The sequence below is a fragment of the Chinchilla lanigera genome, unplaced genomic scaffold, assembly GCF_000276665.1.
Source record: "Chinchilla lanigera isolate Chin_1 unplaced genomic scaffold, ChiLan1.0 scaffold00009, whole genome shotgun sequence".
Taxonomy (NCBI): Eukaryota; Metazoa; Chordata; class Mammalia; order Rodentia; family Chinchillidae; genus Chinchilla; species Chinchilla lanigera.
The window spans coordinates 24161346-24176364 of record NW_004955410.1 but is presented as its reverse complement, the minus strand read 5'-3'; the positions used below and the strand labels follow the sequence as shown (position 1 = coordinate 24176364).

The window sequence follows — 15019 nt, the reverse complement described above, 5'->3', positions numbered from 1 at the left end:
TATTTAGAGCTTGCCACCTTATAATCATAAAAAACTGAAAGGAAGGAAACAGACTCTATCTGTAGGACAATAAGGGACGGTTAAGAAAACACTGATGAGCAATGAGAAGGACTATTTTGGAGCTACTTAAAATTTCCAAAGAATTTTTGGCAATATAATAAAATATGTATGTCAAAATATTAAATGAAGAGAATTAAGTAGATATTTTGACTACTGTAATATCTAACAGCATAAACATAAATTATAACAGACTAGAAAAATACAATAATTTCTGATGGTGATGCTTTTTAAAATTTTTTTATTTTCCCCAATATTTCCTAATTTTTGAAATATGCATATCACAAAACACTGTAGCACAATAGCTAATATTTACCATTTGGATTTACTATATACTGTAACTTTTAAATAGTGATTTTCTGTCCAGATTTTATAATTCACAAGGGTTAATTTACCATGAGGAAAACATTCTTTTATGAAGGGATCCAAAAGAAATGAATTTTCCACAGGAACCCTCAAGAAAAAACAAATCAGTTAACAGTGCAAACCAACAACGTTAGGTGGCATAAGCGCACCAGATGCTAAGCTGCAAAGCAAAACACTTGCCTGAAAAGAGCTTTGAGATTTTCTGGCAATTCAGTTCGACCAGCATATCCTGGGTTCATAGTAATAAATATTCCAACTGATGGCTTCAGTGTGATAGCTTCTCCAAGAAATACAAATCTACCACAGAAAGAATGTTGATGGAATTAAATGTGTTCATTGAATATGAATGCACATTGACAAATGCAAACCACTGCAAAATGCAAATTATTATTAAGAAGCTGTTTATTCTGTGTCATTTGCTTTAAAATTCATAAGCATACATATTTTGAAGCAGATATATTAAAAACATCCTCCATCACCCCAGAGGAATTACAAGAAGTATTTCTGCAGAGCCACAGTATCTTAAAATACACAAATGAGGGCTTGGATACTTTAACATTTAATGAAATGAGAGGGCATTTTTGCCTTCAATGTGGGGAAAACTCCTTGAGTAGGACACCATGCAGTAGAGAATGTTCATGCTACAAGGGGAAGGGAACACCCTCTTCAATCTTTGTTTGTTTGCTCCCCTGCTCTCCTTCTCTTCTGCTTATTCAGTAGATTTCTACTAAGTACTGCTGAAAGGTAGAAGAGCATGGTGGTTAGGACAGCTACCTTTGGAGCCAGACTGAATGTTCAGAGTCTACCAGACTGAATGTTCAGAGTCCACCTATACCGTAAGTAGTAAGATTTTGGCCAAAAGTTAAATAAAATATGGCTTGAGATCAAAGAGAAAAGAAATTTCTCTAATGTGTCAATAGGGTAGGGATGTATAAGAAAACAGACAACCAGATATAGGAAAGTGGGACCTCAGGCCCATGTGATGATAAGATATGTACCCACTGATAAACTAGAAGATTCTAGAATGGGTTCACAGTTCCAAGTGACTAGATAATCCTTCACTGAATGGGAAATAGAATGTTCCAACACACAAGATGGCTAGCTGAGAATACTACAAAAAAATTTAGAGGAATAGATAAGCCAGATAAATGAGGCTGCATTTGTATGAAATAAAAATGTTTTAAAGAGAACCAGAGTTGTCCTCTTTACTATAATATTTATTTCTTAAATTAAGCCATCAGGCCATAAGTGTCAGTTATGTTTTGTCTTCTGGCATCACGAGACTGGTGAGATTTCAGATGTACTTGGAAAGTTTCTGCCCCAAGTTACTAGAAGAACATGAAGGTATCACCTGCTGGGAAGGGATACCTAATAAGACAGGCACTTGTGGAAAGACTGGGATTTTGATTAAATAGAAGAGGATTATGAGACGTTATGTGGAGTCTTCAGGAATATCAACAGTCTTTTCTGGCAAGCCTAGAGACAAGGTGACAGGATGTCTGGGCCTCTGGGGGTGCTCAGGACAGAGGTGAGTTCTGAAACTTCTGGCAGTGGATGAAGTCACCAAGGGAGAAAATGCAGATAAGGAAGTACTGAGACTGAGGCCCGCAACATCCAATAGAGTAGCCCAAGAGATAAAAGCAACGAAATAGAGTGCTAACACTGACATGGTGCCTCTTTCCATGGAATCATCGCAGCCATCTACAAGGTTCTTTCCCTATTTTATGAGAAGAAAGTAGCAAAGGAGCAGCCGTGGCCAGGGGTGATGTCCAGCAACCATGCGAAGGAAATGTGTCACAGGGTAGGGAATGGCTATCAGTGTCAGATGCTGCCAGAAAGTCCACAAGATGAGGATTGGGAACTGATCTCTGGATTTAGCATCACACAAGTTGCCTATTCTTTAAGTAGTTGATGTGATACACCTTGGTTGTATTTGACATCAAAAGGCACTGATAAAACACGAAGATGTCCAAAAGAAATTTTCAAAATCAACTATTTTCTTACCCATTTCATGAAAGAGAGAGACAGCAATAGACTGGGAAGGCGAGTCATGTGCATTATTCTGTTATCTAATTGTAGCAAAAGAGCCACCTGGCACTCACCTCTTTTTCCCGTTTCTGATGGCGTCATGAATCATTTTCACTTGCACGGCCACCACGGACAGAACCTCCACAGCTATGCGGTTGAACTCATCAAAGCAGCCCCACGCTCCTGTCTGCACCAGGCCTTTGTAGATGTTTCCTATGGACTGAATGATGGGGGAATTCAGAGTTTCAGAGAAGGATGTCTTCGGGATTTAGAGGTACAGCATCCCTCACCTAAAAATCCAAAAGGCTCCAAAATCTAATACTCTGAGTGCCAACATGATGCCAGAAGTGGGAAACTCCACACCATGAAATTTTAATTATTAAAACTGTTGCATAACATTAAGCTTAGGAGATGTGTATACATAAATTTTGTTTTTAGAATTGGGTGCCCACCACGGAGTATCTCATTAAGTATAAGTATTTCAAAATAAAAAATCTGACATAGAAACACTTTTGTCCCAAGTATTTCAGATAAGGGACATTTAGCCTCAACCTACACAGGAGTAATGCTAACATATATCATTTGTACATCATTTAATAACTTACTTTGTAGTCCATTTGCTCTGAACAGTTGAAGACATAGACCATCATGCCAAGTGCACGACCAAGATCTTTGGTAGTCTCCGTCTTCCCTGTACCAGCCGGGCCAGCTGGAGCCCCACTCATGGTTAGATGAAGCGACTGAGTTAAAGTAATATAACACCTTTGTACAACAGAAGAGGGAAATATTACAGTCTCACATGAAATTCCCATGCAATATTACAGGCAAATGGTTTTCTAAAGTAAAAGCATAAGAAGCATGTGGTCATTGAACAAAAAACTGATGTACTTCTCATGTGTTCACAGCAATGAGCCAGATTACATTCTATGAATTTTAATTTTAGGTTGTCTATTTGTAACTACTAAGAAGAATGTGTTGTTTTATTTGTTTATTATTCTCATTTCCTAAGAGCTGTGCATTTGAATACAAATACACTTAATTTGCAATGCAATTCAATTTCTAATATTCCTAGGTAAAGATATTATTAATATGGTAGACAACCTCTCAGGCTACTGTTTATTAAAGAAGAATGGAAATCTTGGATGGGTGAATGAATTAAACATTGACTGCCTTAAATTGCTACCTAATAAATACATTAAGAGATGAGTAGGTAAACATATAAATACATAGTATGTAAATAATACATACCCACTTTAATGTATAAGGCAAATATGCAATGACAGAATTTATTGTACCAAAACAATTTAGGCATTCATTTTGAATGTGTTGTTTGCATGCATATAGATCAGCATAATACTTATTTTTGCAGGAAAAGTCAAAGGATCCAGGACTGAGAAAAAACTTGCAAAGACAGAATTTGTAAGAGGATGAAAGACTAACAAATGGCAAGGAATGCAAGTATCTGGTGTTCTTTATCTGGGGTTTCTTCAACTTTGTACATCATTTTGTCTTAGTATAGATAGTGGATCTACTGGGAAGACACACGGAGGTCAGCACACCAGGGACTAAGTCTGTTTTGCAGATCTCCAGATAATAATCTTATGCCTTTTGACATCAATGTGCCTCAGTTTTCTCCTCCATAAAATGAGACTTAAGGGAACAATAAATGAAAAAAAGCCAAAGGAAACCTCTTTAAAAACTCAACTATGCACAAAACATGCATAAATTCAAAGGTATGGGTGTTTAAGTGCATTTTAGAATGAGACTGAGTGGAAAGACTCCTAGACTAGAAATCACAGCACTTTTTGTACACGAATTATCTGTCCTTTTGTAGTTTCAAGTTTTGGGCCAGCCACATACATCTGCAGTTCCCACCTGCATTCTAGCAGGAATTGGTGAAGGGACCAAGCTCCAACCAATCTCCTACATGTAGAAATAGAACTGCTAGGACATCCACTTCAGGACATTTCACTCAGTCCCCCTTGCCCTTTTTTTTCATTGACCAAAACAAACGTCAAAGTCATATTCAGCATGTCAGCTCCCTGTCAGTCTATTCTGCTGGCACACTCACTCATGGTTTGTTATAAAAGTGAGACACCAGTTTTTGTGTTATTGAAGCCATTGTATCTTGAGGTCTCTCCATAAGAGCTGAGCCTACATCCTTTTTACCAACACACCCATGTGTAGCACAAGTCTGTCAGGGACCAGCTGGCTGACCTAAGGCTCTGCACCTGTCCAAATATCTACTCTGCCTAGCTCACAGGAGATGGTGAACATCAAATAAGATATAATGCAAGTATTTAAAGGCATCATTACATTAATGTAAATAATTCATAAATAATCCAAAGGGTGAAATGGAAAGGAAATGCACGTAACATAAACATCTTATCCAAAACTACCCATACTATCAGAATCCTCACTTTCCTTTAGCTTCCAAATAAACCACATGATGTTTTCTTAAATTAAAATTTTAATAAGCAAGCAATCAATCTTCACATACTGATAAATGTTAAAACATCTTTCCTTCTCTCTCTCTTATATCCTCAGCTCTGCCTAACTCTTCTCTATTCCCAATGGCATGCATGTTGTAGACTCCTAACACTGACAGTTCTGACTCTTCTCTGGTGATTATACCAAGCCACATATATCAACCTTCGCACTGAAAGAACTGCATAAATAATGAAGACAGTGAACATTTTTTGAGACACACTAAAAAGAACAACTTAGACAATTATAAAAGCTTTACAGTAAAGAAATGATGAAATCATGAGTGTGAACAATGGGCATGAACAATGACAAAGCTTGTGAGAGAATGCCACCAGTCTCTCCAGACTACCACAAGTACCCAGCTGCACTTTAGTGATAAGACTCACTGAGGGTATTGCTATGAGTTTAAGGTATGAGTTCCATCTCATAAATACTGAAAATTTAATGTGCTTTCTCCCACCAAGTAAGTCAATAGAGGCTGGAATACTAATAAAGAAATTCACCTCCATGAGACCATATCCTGACCTTTCAACATTTTGACAATGTACATATTTACTTGGAATCAAGTGATCATGAACTTTTTTTTATTTTAAAGAGATAAAAACAATGATACTGAGTTTTAAAACACGATAATAGGAAATTAACGATGATTAATACATTAAGTATTGTTATCTTCAAAGTAGTTGCTCAGATTACAAGATCTAGGCATGAAAAATTAATCAAGCAATATAAGCACAAAACATTCTTTTTAATGACCTAATAGAAATTAGTGGTATAATTATCTTAGCTATCTTGTGTATATATATGTGTGCGTGTGTGTGTGTGTGTGTGTGTGTATGTGTGTATGTTATTACAGTATATATGTTTTTCTTTTCCCTTCCTTCTTTTCGCTTTTCCCCCATCCAAGTTTTCTTTCCTTTGGAGCAGTTTCTTCCCTTTTCACAATATCTATTGTGCATTTGGATCTTATTTACTGTTTCAGTTTCTTACACTAAGGAGACAATCTGATGTTTACACATGCAAGTATAAACATGCAAATTTACACATGCAAGTGTAAACCACCCTCCAGGGGAAAAACTTTAAAATCTAATCTGGTCCCAAGCCATTTAAGAGAAGGGATACTCAAACTAAAGTAGATTCTCCCTCCTTCAATGTACTTTCAAGATACCACGCTGTTTCATTTTCCCATAGCATATGTTATCACCCAAAATATTTTACTCTGTATTGTTCTTCTCAATTCCCACATATTCACACACTAAATTCAACTAGGAAGAAATCTTGATGGTAATAAAGGGCCCTGTCTGCTTAATATCAGAACAGTATTTAGCACAGTACTTCATAAGTATTTGTTGAGTCATTTAACGAATCTTAGATTCTCGTCCTCTTTTCGGTGTAATTCTTAAAAAATAAATATGAACATGCAATTCCTATTGATTTTTGCACTTCCAATAAGAGAGTGGAGCAGGGAGGATGGTGACAGTCCGGTGACAGGGATGTTACCATTGGTGTAAGACAGCTTGGTGTTCAAACAGGCTACCCTGAGCCACATTAATCTCCTCATGATTTCACCACTTATATATTACAGCTTCTGTAATTTTGTTTCTCTACTTCAGCTTTATCTCTAAATAAATGCTGAGATAATTAGTTCATACACAGACTGCTTTCCTGCAGTTTCCCAATTTGTTTATCATTCATTCTTTTTATTCTCACACATTTCTGCCTATGCTAGGGGACTTGTTTGGTTTGATTTCTCTGATCTGACTCAAACTTATAATTGTTACCTGTCAGTTAGAGGAGTGATCACGAGGCGAGGACTGTTTCCTAAGTATTCATAGAAGTACTGGAACTGAGCGTCACATATATTAACAAAGCAGTGCTTCTGCATATCCTCCCACTGGTGGCGAAGTTGAGACAGCCAAGCAAAAGCCTGGGGACTGACAACCTAAAATCATTGCAAAATCATTACACAGAAGACCCTGATAATTCTGAGGAAAAGATTTTAATTCATTAATCTGATCACATGTATTAGCTCACATTTTACTTTTAAAGTCTCACAAATAAGCAATCTCTTCAATGAACTAATAGCAATCAGTAGTATAACTATCTTGCGTGTATATATATTTTCCTTTTCCCTGTGCCTATATGGTTTGATCAAATTTTCATGTCTATATCTTATAATATGAGCAGCTACTTTGAAGATAATGTGCAATGTACTAACCATTGTTACTCTCCTACAATCTTGTTTTGAAATTTTATACCCTTGTTTTCCTTGTTTATATTTCTTTTCTTTAAAATAAAATTAAAAAATCTCTTTTATGGTCAAGAATTAGACAAAATATCTCTTAAGTACAAAATAAAGGGTATATTTTTAATCATAATTTATTCTGCTGCAAACAAGCCATCACACTGATGAAAGAATATAAATAGATAAGAAGCCATAAGTCATATTCAAGGTACAGTGGACCCTTGAGTTATGACTGGTCTCACATATGAACAATTTGGATTATGACTGGAATTTTAGGTTGAACTTATGAGCAAAGTATTGAGTTACAACCCAAATGCCAGCCACTTGCAGGATTGTAAACAAAGACTCGTGATTTCAGGAAAGTGTATGTAAGTGTATATAAGCATTGGCCCAGATGCTTGTGTGTGCGGATTTGATTTTGGTAGGTGTTTTATGTAATTGCTACAATTACTGCTATCAAAATGGCTCCCACAAAAGCTAGAAAAGAAGCTAGAGAAGGAAGGTAAGGTAAAGAAAGCAATCATCATTGAAAAGAAGGAAATTATGGACAAATACAAGAGTGGAAATTGTGTGACTGATCTTGCTAATATGTACAGCATGGCGAAGTCCACCATCTCAACAATCTTAAAAAGAAAAGATTTTTATAAGGAAGCTAGTGTTGCTAAATGTGTCACTCAAATTAGTAAGTCATGAGCAACAGTATTAGATGAGGCAGAAACACTATTAGTATGGATAAATGAAAGGCAGATGGCAGTTTATAGCCATCTGAGTCTATGATTTCAGTTACAACCCAAATGCCAGCCACTTGCAGGATTGTAAACAAAGACTCGTGATTTCAGGAAAGTGTATGTAAGTGTATATAAGCATTGGCCCAGATGCATGTGTGTGCGGATTTGATTTTGGTAAAAAGCTAGGGCTATAAATGCAGATCTTGTAAAGGATAATCCATCAACGAGTGATAACAGTGAAACATTTTGTACAAGTAATGGGTAGTTTCACAATTTTAAAGCAGGAACTAAGGTTCACAAAGTAACTAGGCATGGTGAAGCAGCCATAGCTGATAAAAAAGCCGCTGAAAATTACATACACCACTTCAAAACGATGACACAAAGAAATGGCTTTTGCTCTCAAGTTTTCAACTGTGATGAAACTGACTTTTCTGGAAGAAAATGCCCAGGAGAACATACATTACCCAGGAAGACAAGAAAATGCCAGGCCACAAGCCTATGAAGAATAGGTTAACCTTTTTGCTATGTGTCAATGTGAGTGGTCACCTCAAGATAAAGTCTTCCTTAGATTATTGCTCTGAGACCCCTGGAATGTTCACAACACAAAGTCATGAAAAACAGGCTAGGATCATGTGCAGATCAAACACAAAAGCCTGGGTAACAAGAGTACTTTTACTTGAGCCAATGAGGGAAGCTTTCTGCCCTACTGTTAAGAAATATCCAGAGGAGAAGGGTTTACTACTCAAGGTTCTCTTCCTCATGGACAATGGTCCTGCTCATGCACAATATTTGGAAGAAGAACTGGCTGAAAAATTTCCATGGCTCTCAGTTGAGTTCCTCCCACCTAATAAAACTCCTCTACTATAGCCTATGGAGTAGCAGGTTACAGTTCACTGTAAGAAGCTATACACCAAGGAACTGTCCCAGAAGTGCTTCCAGATGGTCTCAGATATGTATTTAACTCTTACAGAGCTCTGCAAGGAACACTACAACACCCTTTCTTGTGTGATGTTAATTGAGAAATCCTGGGCCAATGTTTCTTTAAGAACACTGAGATCTGCCTGGAACAAAGTGTGGCCTAAAATTATACAGGAGGGAGACTTTGAAGGCTGAGTAGAACCTTCAGTTGACCCTGTGGTCAACGACACTGTCACTACAGCAGAGTCCACAGGCTTGCAGGTAGACAGTGGTGACGCTGAGGAGCTGGTGGAGGAACACTCAGAGGAACTGTCTACAGAGGAACTTCAGCAACTTCTGGCTGAGTAACAGAGAAAGGCAGCTGGGGAGCTTTCCAAAGAGGAAGGGGAGTATTGACAATCAGTACAGTGAAGATCTTCTTCTGAAATAAAGGAAATCCTGGAAACATGGACACAGCTACCCACCCAGACAGAGAAAAAGCCAATCGTTGCATTCACTTGCTTAATGGCAATGTCATGTCATACTTACTACAGGACAGGAACAGGCCACCTTAGACCAATTTTTGGTGTGGAAAAGGTTGAGACCTAGTGAACCAGAAGCAGGTCCCAGTGGGCTACAAATTCTCCCAAGGAGAGAAAGGACACCACAGAGCCAGATCCCTGATGTTCTTACGGAAGGGGATGCTCCTTCCAAATAATAACCACCTTCCATTTCATCCTCCCTTCCTGCAGGCCAAAGATGTCAACTTGAATGGTGAGTACAGTATGAAATTGTTGTTTCTGGTAAACTAGGGACACTTCATAACTTTTTGGTGAATACACTAGGGAAATTATTGGTGTTTCTGGTAAATTACACACATTATACCACCATTTTTAGGATGAAAAATTTAGTTAAGGGGTGCTTTGGGAGGCTCAGAATGCATTATGGGTATTTCCATTATTTCTTATGGGAAAAAGTCTTGACTTACAACCAACTTGAGTTACAACCAGCCCTCGAGAATGAAGTGAGTTCATAACTCAAGGGTCCACTGCACAGTTATCATAGTTCATTGTCAAAATGGGAACACATAGTAAATGGTGTTCTTTAAGGATCAGTCTTGGATTAAATTAAAAAACATTGTTCACTACTGATCCTGAAGCAGGGTCAAGGAATATTTATATTTATTCCTTCTATGAAGAAATGTTTTGTTTGTACTAAATTATAATTCATTTTAATTTTAATAAATGGAGAAATGAGTAGAAAAACAACAAAGTATTTCATCAGACATAAATGCATTCAAATTGGGAAAGGCATTAGTTTACTTTAAAACTATGATCCCAGAAAAGGGATTAGGAGGAAGTGGGTGATGGGCATTATGCATCAGAGCTTTCCAACAGACAAACATACTTCTGACATTTACAAGTAGAAGTATATCCTGGGGGAGTGGGAAAGGGTGAGAAAATTTTCCATCACATTTAGGAGTGCCAGCATGTGAAACACACATGGAGTTTTTAGAGAGACAAGGAAAAAAGTTATTAGTACCTTGAAAAGATTAGGAAAACTACTTCTTACAAGAGAGTGAATGATATAGCCATAAACTTAAAGATAGGGGATGACCCAAGCAACCTAGAATTATGACCAATACTGATTTCTCAGGGGAAATGTGTCAAAGCTACACAGAGATGGCTTCAGTGACATTCTATCTGGTATTGCTCTTGGCTGTATAAGTCACACAGCTGAAACTCACAGACAAATGGCCCGAGATGATTATGAACAGAAAATCCAGAAAATAGAGAGATGAATAAGCTGAGTTCTCAAGGTCCTTCCTTTTGGATTTTTAGGTGATTTGAGACTCTTAATGTGGCAAAACCCTTTGGGATGTCACTTGGGGGTAACTTTTATGGATTGGGACAATACACAGTATCAGCTAACCCACATTCAATGCACCCCAAGTAACTACAACTTCTTAGGACTAATTAAACTATACAGACATAAAAAATAATGACTTTTTGGAACTACTCAGACAATAAATGACACGTTCAGGAAACATCAATAAATAAAATTTCTTTGCACAACTTGCCTTCTGAGAAATAAGTTTTCCCACCACATCTCTGGCATGGACATCTATGGTACAAATTGTCATGATCTTCTGCCTGTCACCAGGTGGAAGTTCTCCCAGCAAAAGCATAATCAGTGTATTCAGCTGAGAAATCTAGGAGGCATTTTTTAAAAGGAAGGAAGAATTACAAATTCAGGAAACAACGTCTGAATAATCTTCATATTTGTGAGGAGTGCTTTAGTTTACAAAACAATTCCAAATTTGTTATCCCAGCTGGTCTTCAAAGGATCCTAGGGACAGACAAATATTATTATCCTTGCCTGCAGAGGAAGGAATTGAGACAGGGGAGATAAGTGAACCAGTGAGTAGTGACAAGGGACAGAAGCAGAGTTTCCGGCTTCATGGAGTACTCTCTCCTTCTTAGTGACGATCTACCTCACAACTTCACAGGAACAGGAGAAACTGCATGCTTTGAAAGGTGAAATTAGACTAACTTCTAAAAAGGTGTAATTAGAGCTACATAATCATTTGTTTTCTTCTTTATGAAGATCCACCTAAACAATTGGTGTTTTTTTTTTAATACAAGATAGTGATGAGTACTGAGAAAATATTTAGATTGTCCCATTCTGTTCTCTTTTATTCACATTCCTATTCTTGTTTCCATCCACTGATCTCTTAGATAAATATTTTTCAAATTTCTGGACTTTACTAATAGAATGAAAAGGACAGAAATGGAATAACACTGACAACTGCTTGAACTGAAGAGAAAACATTCAATTACAGATTCTAAGAGTGTGTATACTTTTGTGAAACTCTTTCTGTCTTGAGCATGTATATACACCTGTGAACTTGCTTTGGTAAAAATATTTCTTATGGTAAATTATGGTCAGAATGTTTGAAATATACTCTCGCAGGTGGTTGTTTTGTTAGCATGATTATTCCTACCTTCCTTCAGGCTTATTTGCAAGGAAACAAACAAATACACAAAAATAAAAACCCAAAATGCCTTGGCTTATTCTAGGTGCCGTACTGTGAGATACAGTTATCCCCTTTCCCCTTTAGCTCTGCAAAGAACAGTCAATGGCACAAGTGTTATCATCTGGGAGAGATGGTAGTAAGTGAACACAGATCACCGAGAAGCTTTCAGACCTACACAGCCTACTATCAAAAACAAGTTTCCTACTGTACTAGTAACAAGTCCCAGAAAATGCTAAGCTCTGCAGAATTCCTGGACATTTTATTCATGTAGCTGGACTCTGCAGAAAGATCACAAAATTATAGTAAGAAGGGAGGGAAGAGGCAAGAAGATGACACTCATAACATGCACAGTTTATATACATTGACAATGCACTGTTTTTCAGGGACTAAGTATATTGCTTATATCACCTGACAACAATGTATTAGCATCCTAAATTTATAGATGAGGAAACTGACTCAGAGGTACATTAATCACAGTGTCAGTCCAGGGATGTGAGGATTCAACCACAACAGTCTGATTTCAGAGCCTGAGCCTTACCAGCTGCATCTCATACTTCCTGCTTCAACCTTCACAAGGCCTCACTACCTCCTCCAAGTCTCAGGAACAGTAACTGTGCAGGAAACATTCCAGAGAGACTTAAACACAAAGGAAAGCTTGCCCATACTGATGTACAGCTGACAATAAAAAATTGTATATTTAATATGTACAATATTCTATTTGGATATATGTACTTTTTTGGGGGGGGGTAACAGGAATTGAACTCAGGACCTTGTGCTTGCCAGGCAGGCACTGTGCCAATGAGCTATATCCCCAGCGCTTGATATATGTACATTATGAAATGATTATGCAAGTAAGCTGACATGTCCACCACCTTACAGTTACTTTTTTTTATTTGGTAACAATACTTGAGTTCTGCTTTTAGCAAATTCTAAATATATAATGCATGGCTGGAAGAATTTGTAGTCTATACTACTCAACATGATCTATAGATTCAAAGCAACCCTTAGCAAAATTCCCATGGCATTTTTCACAGACAAAAGAAAAGCAATTTTAAAATTTGTACCGAACCACAAAAGACCTCAAATAGCTAAAGCAATCTTAAACAAAAAGAAAGCTAGAGACATTACAAATCCTGATTTCAAATTACATTACAAGCAGTGGTAATCAGAACACTATGGATGAGCATAATACCAGATAAATAGGCCAGTGGAAGAGAATAAACAGCCTCAAAATAAGTTTCTCAACTACTGTTAAATACAGGCACAGAAAACATAGAGTTGGGAAAGGACAGTCTCTTCAATAAGTGGTGCAGAGAAAACTAGATATCCATATGCAAAAAGACTACATTGGATCCTAAAATGATACATAAAAATCAATACAAAATGGATCAAAAATTTACAAACAAAATCTAAAACTGTAAAAGCCCTAGAAGAAAACATGGGAAAATCTCCTTAAGACTGACCTTAGCAGTGATTTGGGGGATGACAGCAAACACAGGGAGTAAAAACAAAAACAAAACCCCCTAGCAGAACCACATCAAACTAAAAAGTTTCTGCACAGCAAAAAAAAAAAAAAAAAAATCAAGAAATAAAAACACATGGAATGGAGAAAATATTTGTAAATGATGTATCTGATAAGGGGTCAGTACCCTAAAATAGCAACTCATACAATAAAACAGAGAAAAACAAACAATGTGACTTAAACATAAGCAAAATACTTGCATAGTCATTTTCTAAATATGGCATATAAATTAGCCAAGTGGTCTGTAAAATTATATTCAACATCAATAATTAGGGAAATAATGAAATCCATAGTGAGATATCACCTCACCCCAACTAGTATGCTTTTTTATAGGGTCAAAAGATAGGCATTGGTAGGGATGCTTATTAATCAGCTTTTTATATTACATAAATAATCTAGTTAAAACTTAACAAAAGCAAAGTGATCATTGTTTTGATATATTCAGTGTGTGCATGTAATATCCATCATCCTCTGGATCCTAAGTTCCATGACAGGAAGGGCACTGTCTTATCCCCAGAGCCACTGAGGACTGTCAGTGTGTTTGCCAAGTAGATAAATGACCATGCACAAGTAAGCTTCTAAATAAAAGTAATACAGGTCAGTTAGACTAAATCAAAAAGGATCAAAGATCTAAATATTAAAACAGAAACACTAAATCTACTGGAAGAGAAAGACATATCGGTAGGCAGAGAGTTCAAGAACAAAAACCAAATGGAACAGCAAGTACTTCAAAGAATAAACAACTGGGATCTCCTCTTATTGAAAAGTTTTTGCACATCAAAAGAAATTGCCAACAGAGTGAAAAGAAAACCCATGAATTGGGAAAAAATTTTAGCCAACTGTCCCTCTGAAAAAGGACTTCTATGTAGAACACATAAAGAACTTTAAAAACCAGGCCCACAAAATTCAAAGACCCAATCCAAAAATGGGCATCTGAGATGAATACACACCTCTCAGATGAAGAAGTACAAATGGCAAATAATTACATGAGAAAATGTTCAACATCATTGGTCATTCAAGAAATGCAAATTAAAATAACACTGAAATTCCATCTCACCCCAGAAAGAATGGCTCTCATGAAAATATCAACCAACAACAAATGCTGGCAGGGCTGTGGGGGAAAAGGAACCCTTTTCCACTGTGGATGGGCATACAGACTGGCACAACTACTGTGGAAATCAGTGTGGAGATTCCTCAAAAAACTAGGATTGGAGGACCCATTCAACCCAGCTATTCTCCTTCTGGATATTTTCCCAGAAGAATTTAAAACATTGTACCACAGCGATATATGAGCACCCATGTTTACAGCAGCACAATTTGTAATAGCTAAATCTTGGAAACAACCCAAATGCCCATCAACTGAGGAATGAATAAAAATAATGTATTTTTATACAATGGAGTATTTCTCAGCTATAAAGAAAGATAAACTCCATGCTTTTACAGGTAAATGGATGCAACTAGAGAAAATACTCATAAGTGAAATAAATCAGACTTGCATGTTTAAAGATTGCATTGTCTCCCTAGTATAAGAATCTGAAAGAGTAAATAAGATCCAAAAGGTACAACAGATATTATGAAAGGGAAACAAACTGTTCAAAAGGAAAGAACTGGGATGGGGAAAAGGAGAAAAGAAGGAAGGAATATATATATAT

General features: G+C 37.0%; 1 protein-coding gene across 2 annotated transcripts in view; it reads right to left on the bottom strand.

The window, feature by feature from the left end:
* Dnah11 (dynein, axonemal, heavy chain 11) overlaps nucleotides 1-15019 on the bottom strand; it is a gene marked incomplete at its 5' end in the record, with an annotated part of 307294 nt that overhangs the window by 176262 nt on the left and 116013 nt on the right. For both annotated transcript variants that reach the window (XM_005377377.2, XM_005377378.2), the window contains 5 exon segments: nucleotides 604-720; nucleotides 2526-2671; nucleotides 3057-3213; nucleotides 6720-6880; nucleotides 10889-11020. In XM_005377377.2, the coding sequence (XP_005377434.2) occupies nucleotides 604-720; nucleotides 2526-2671; nucleotides 3057-3213; nucleotides 6720-6880; nucleotides 10889-11020 (713 nt within the window).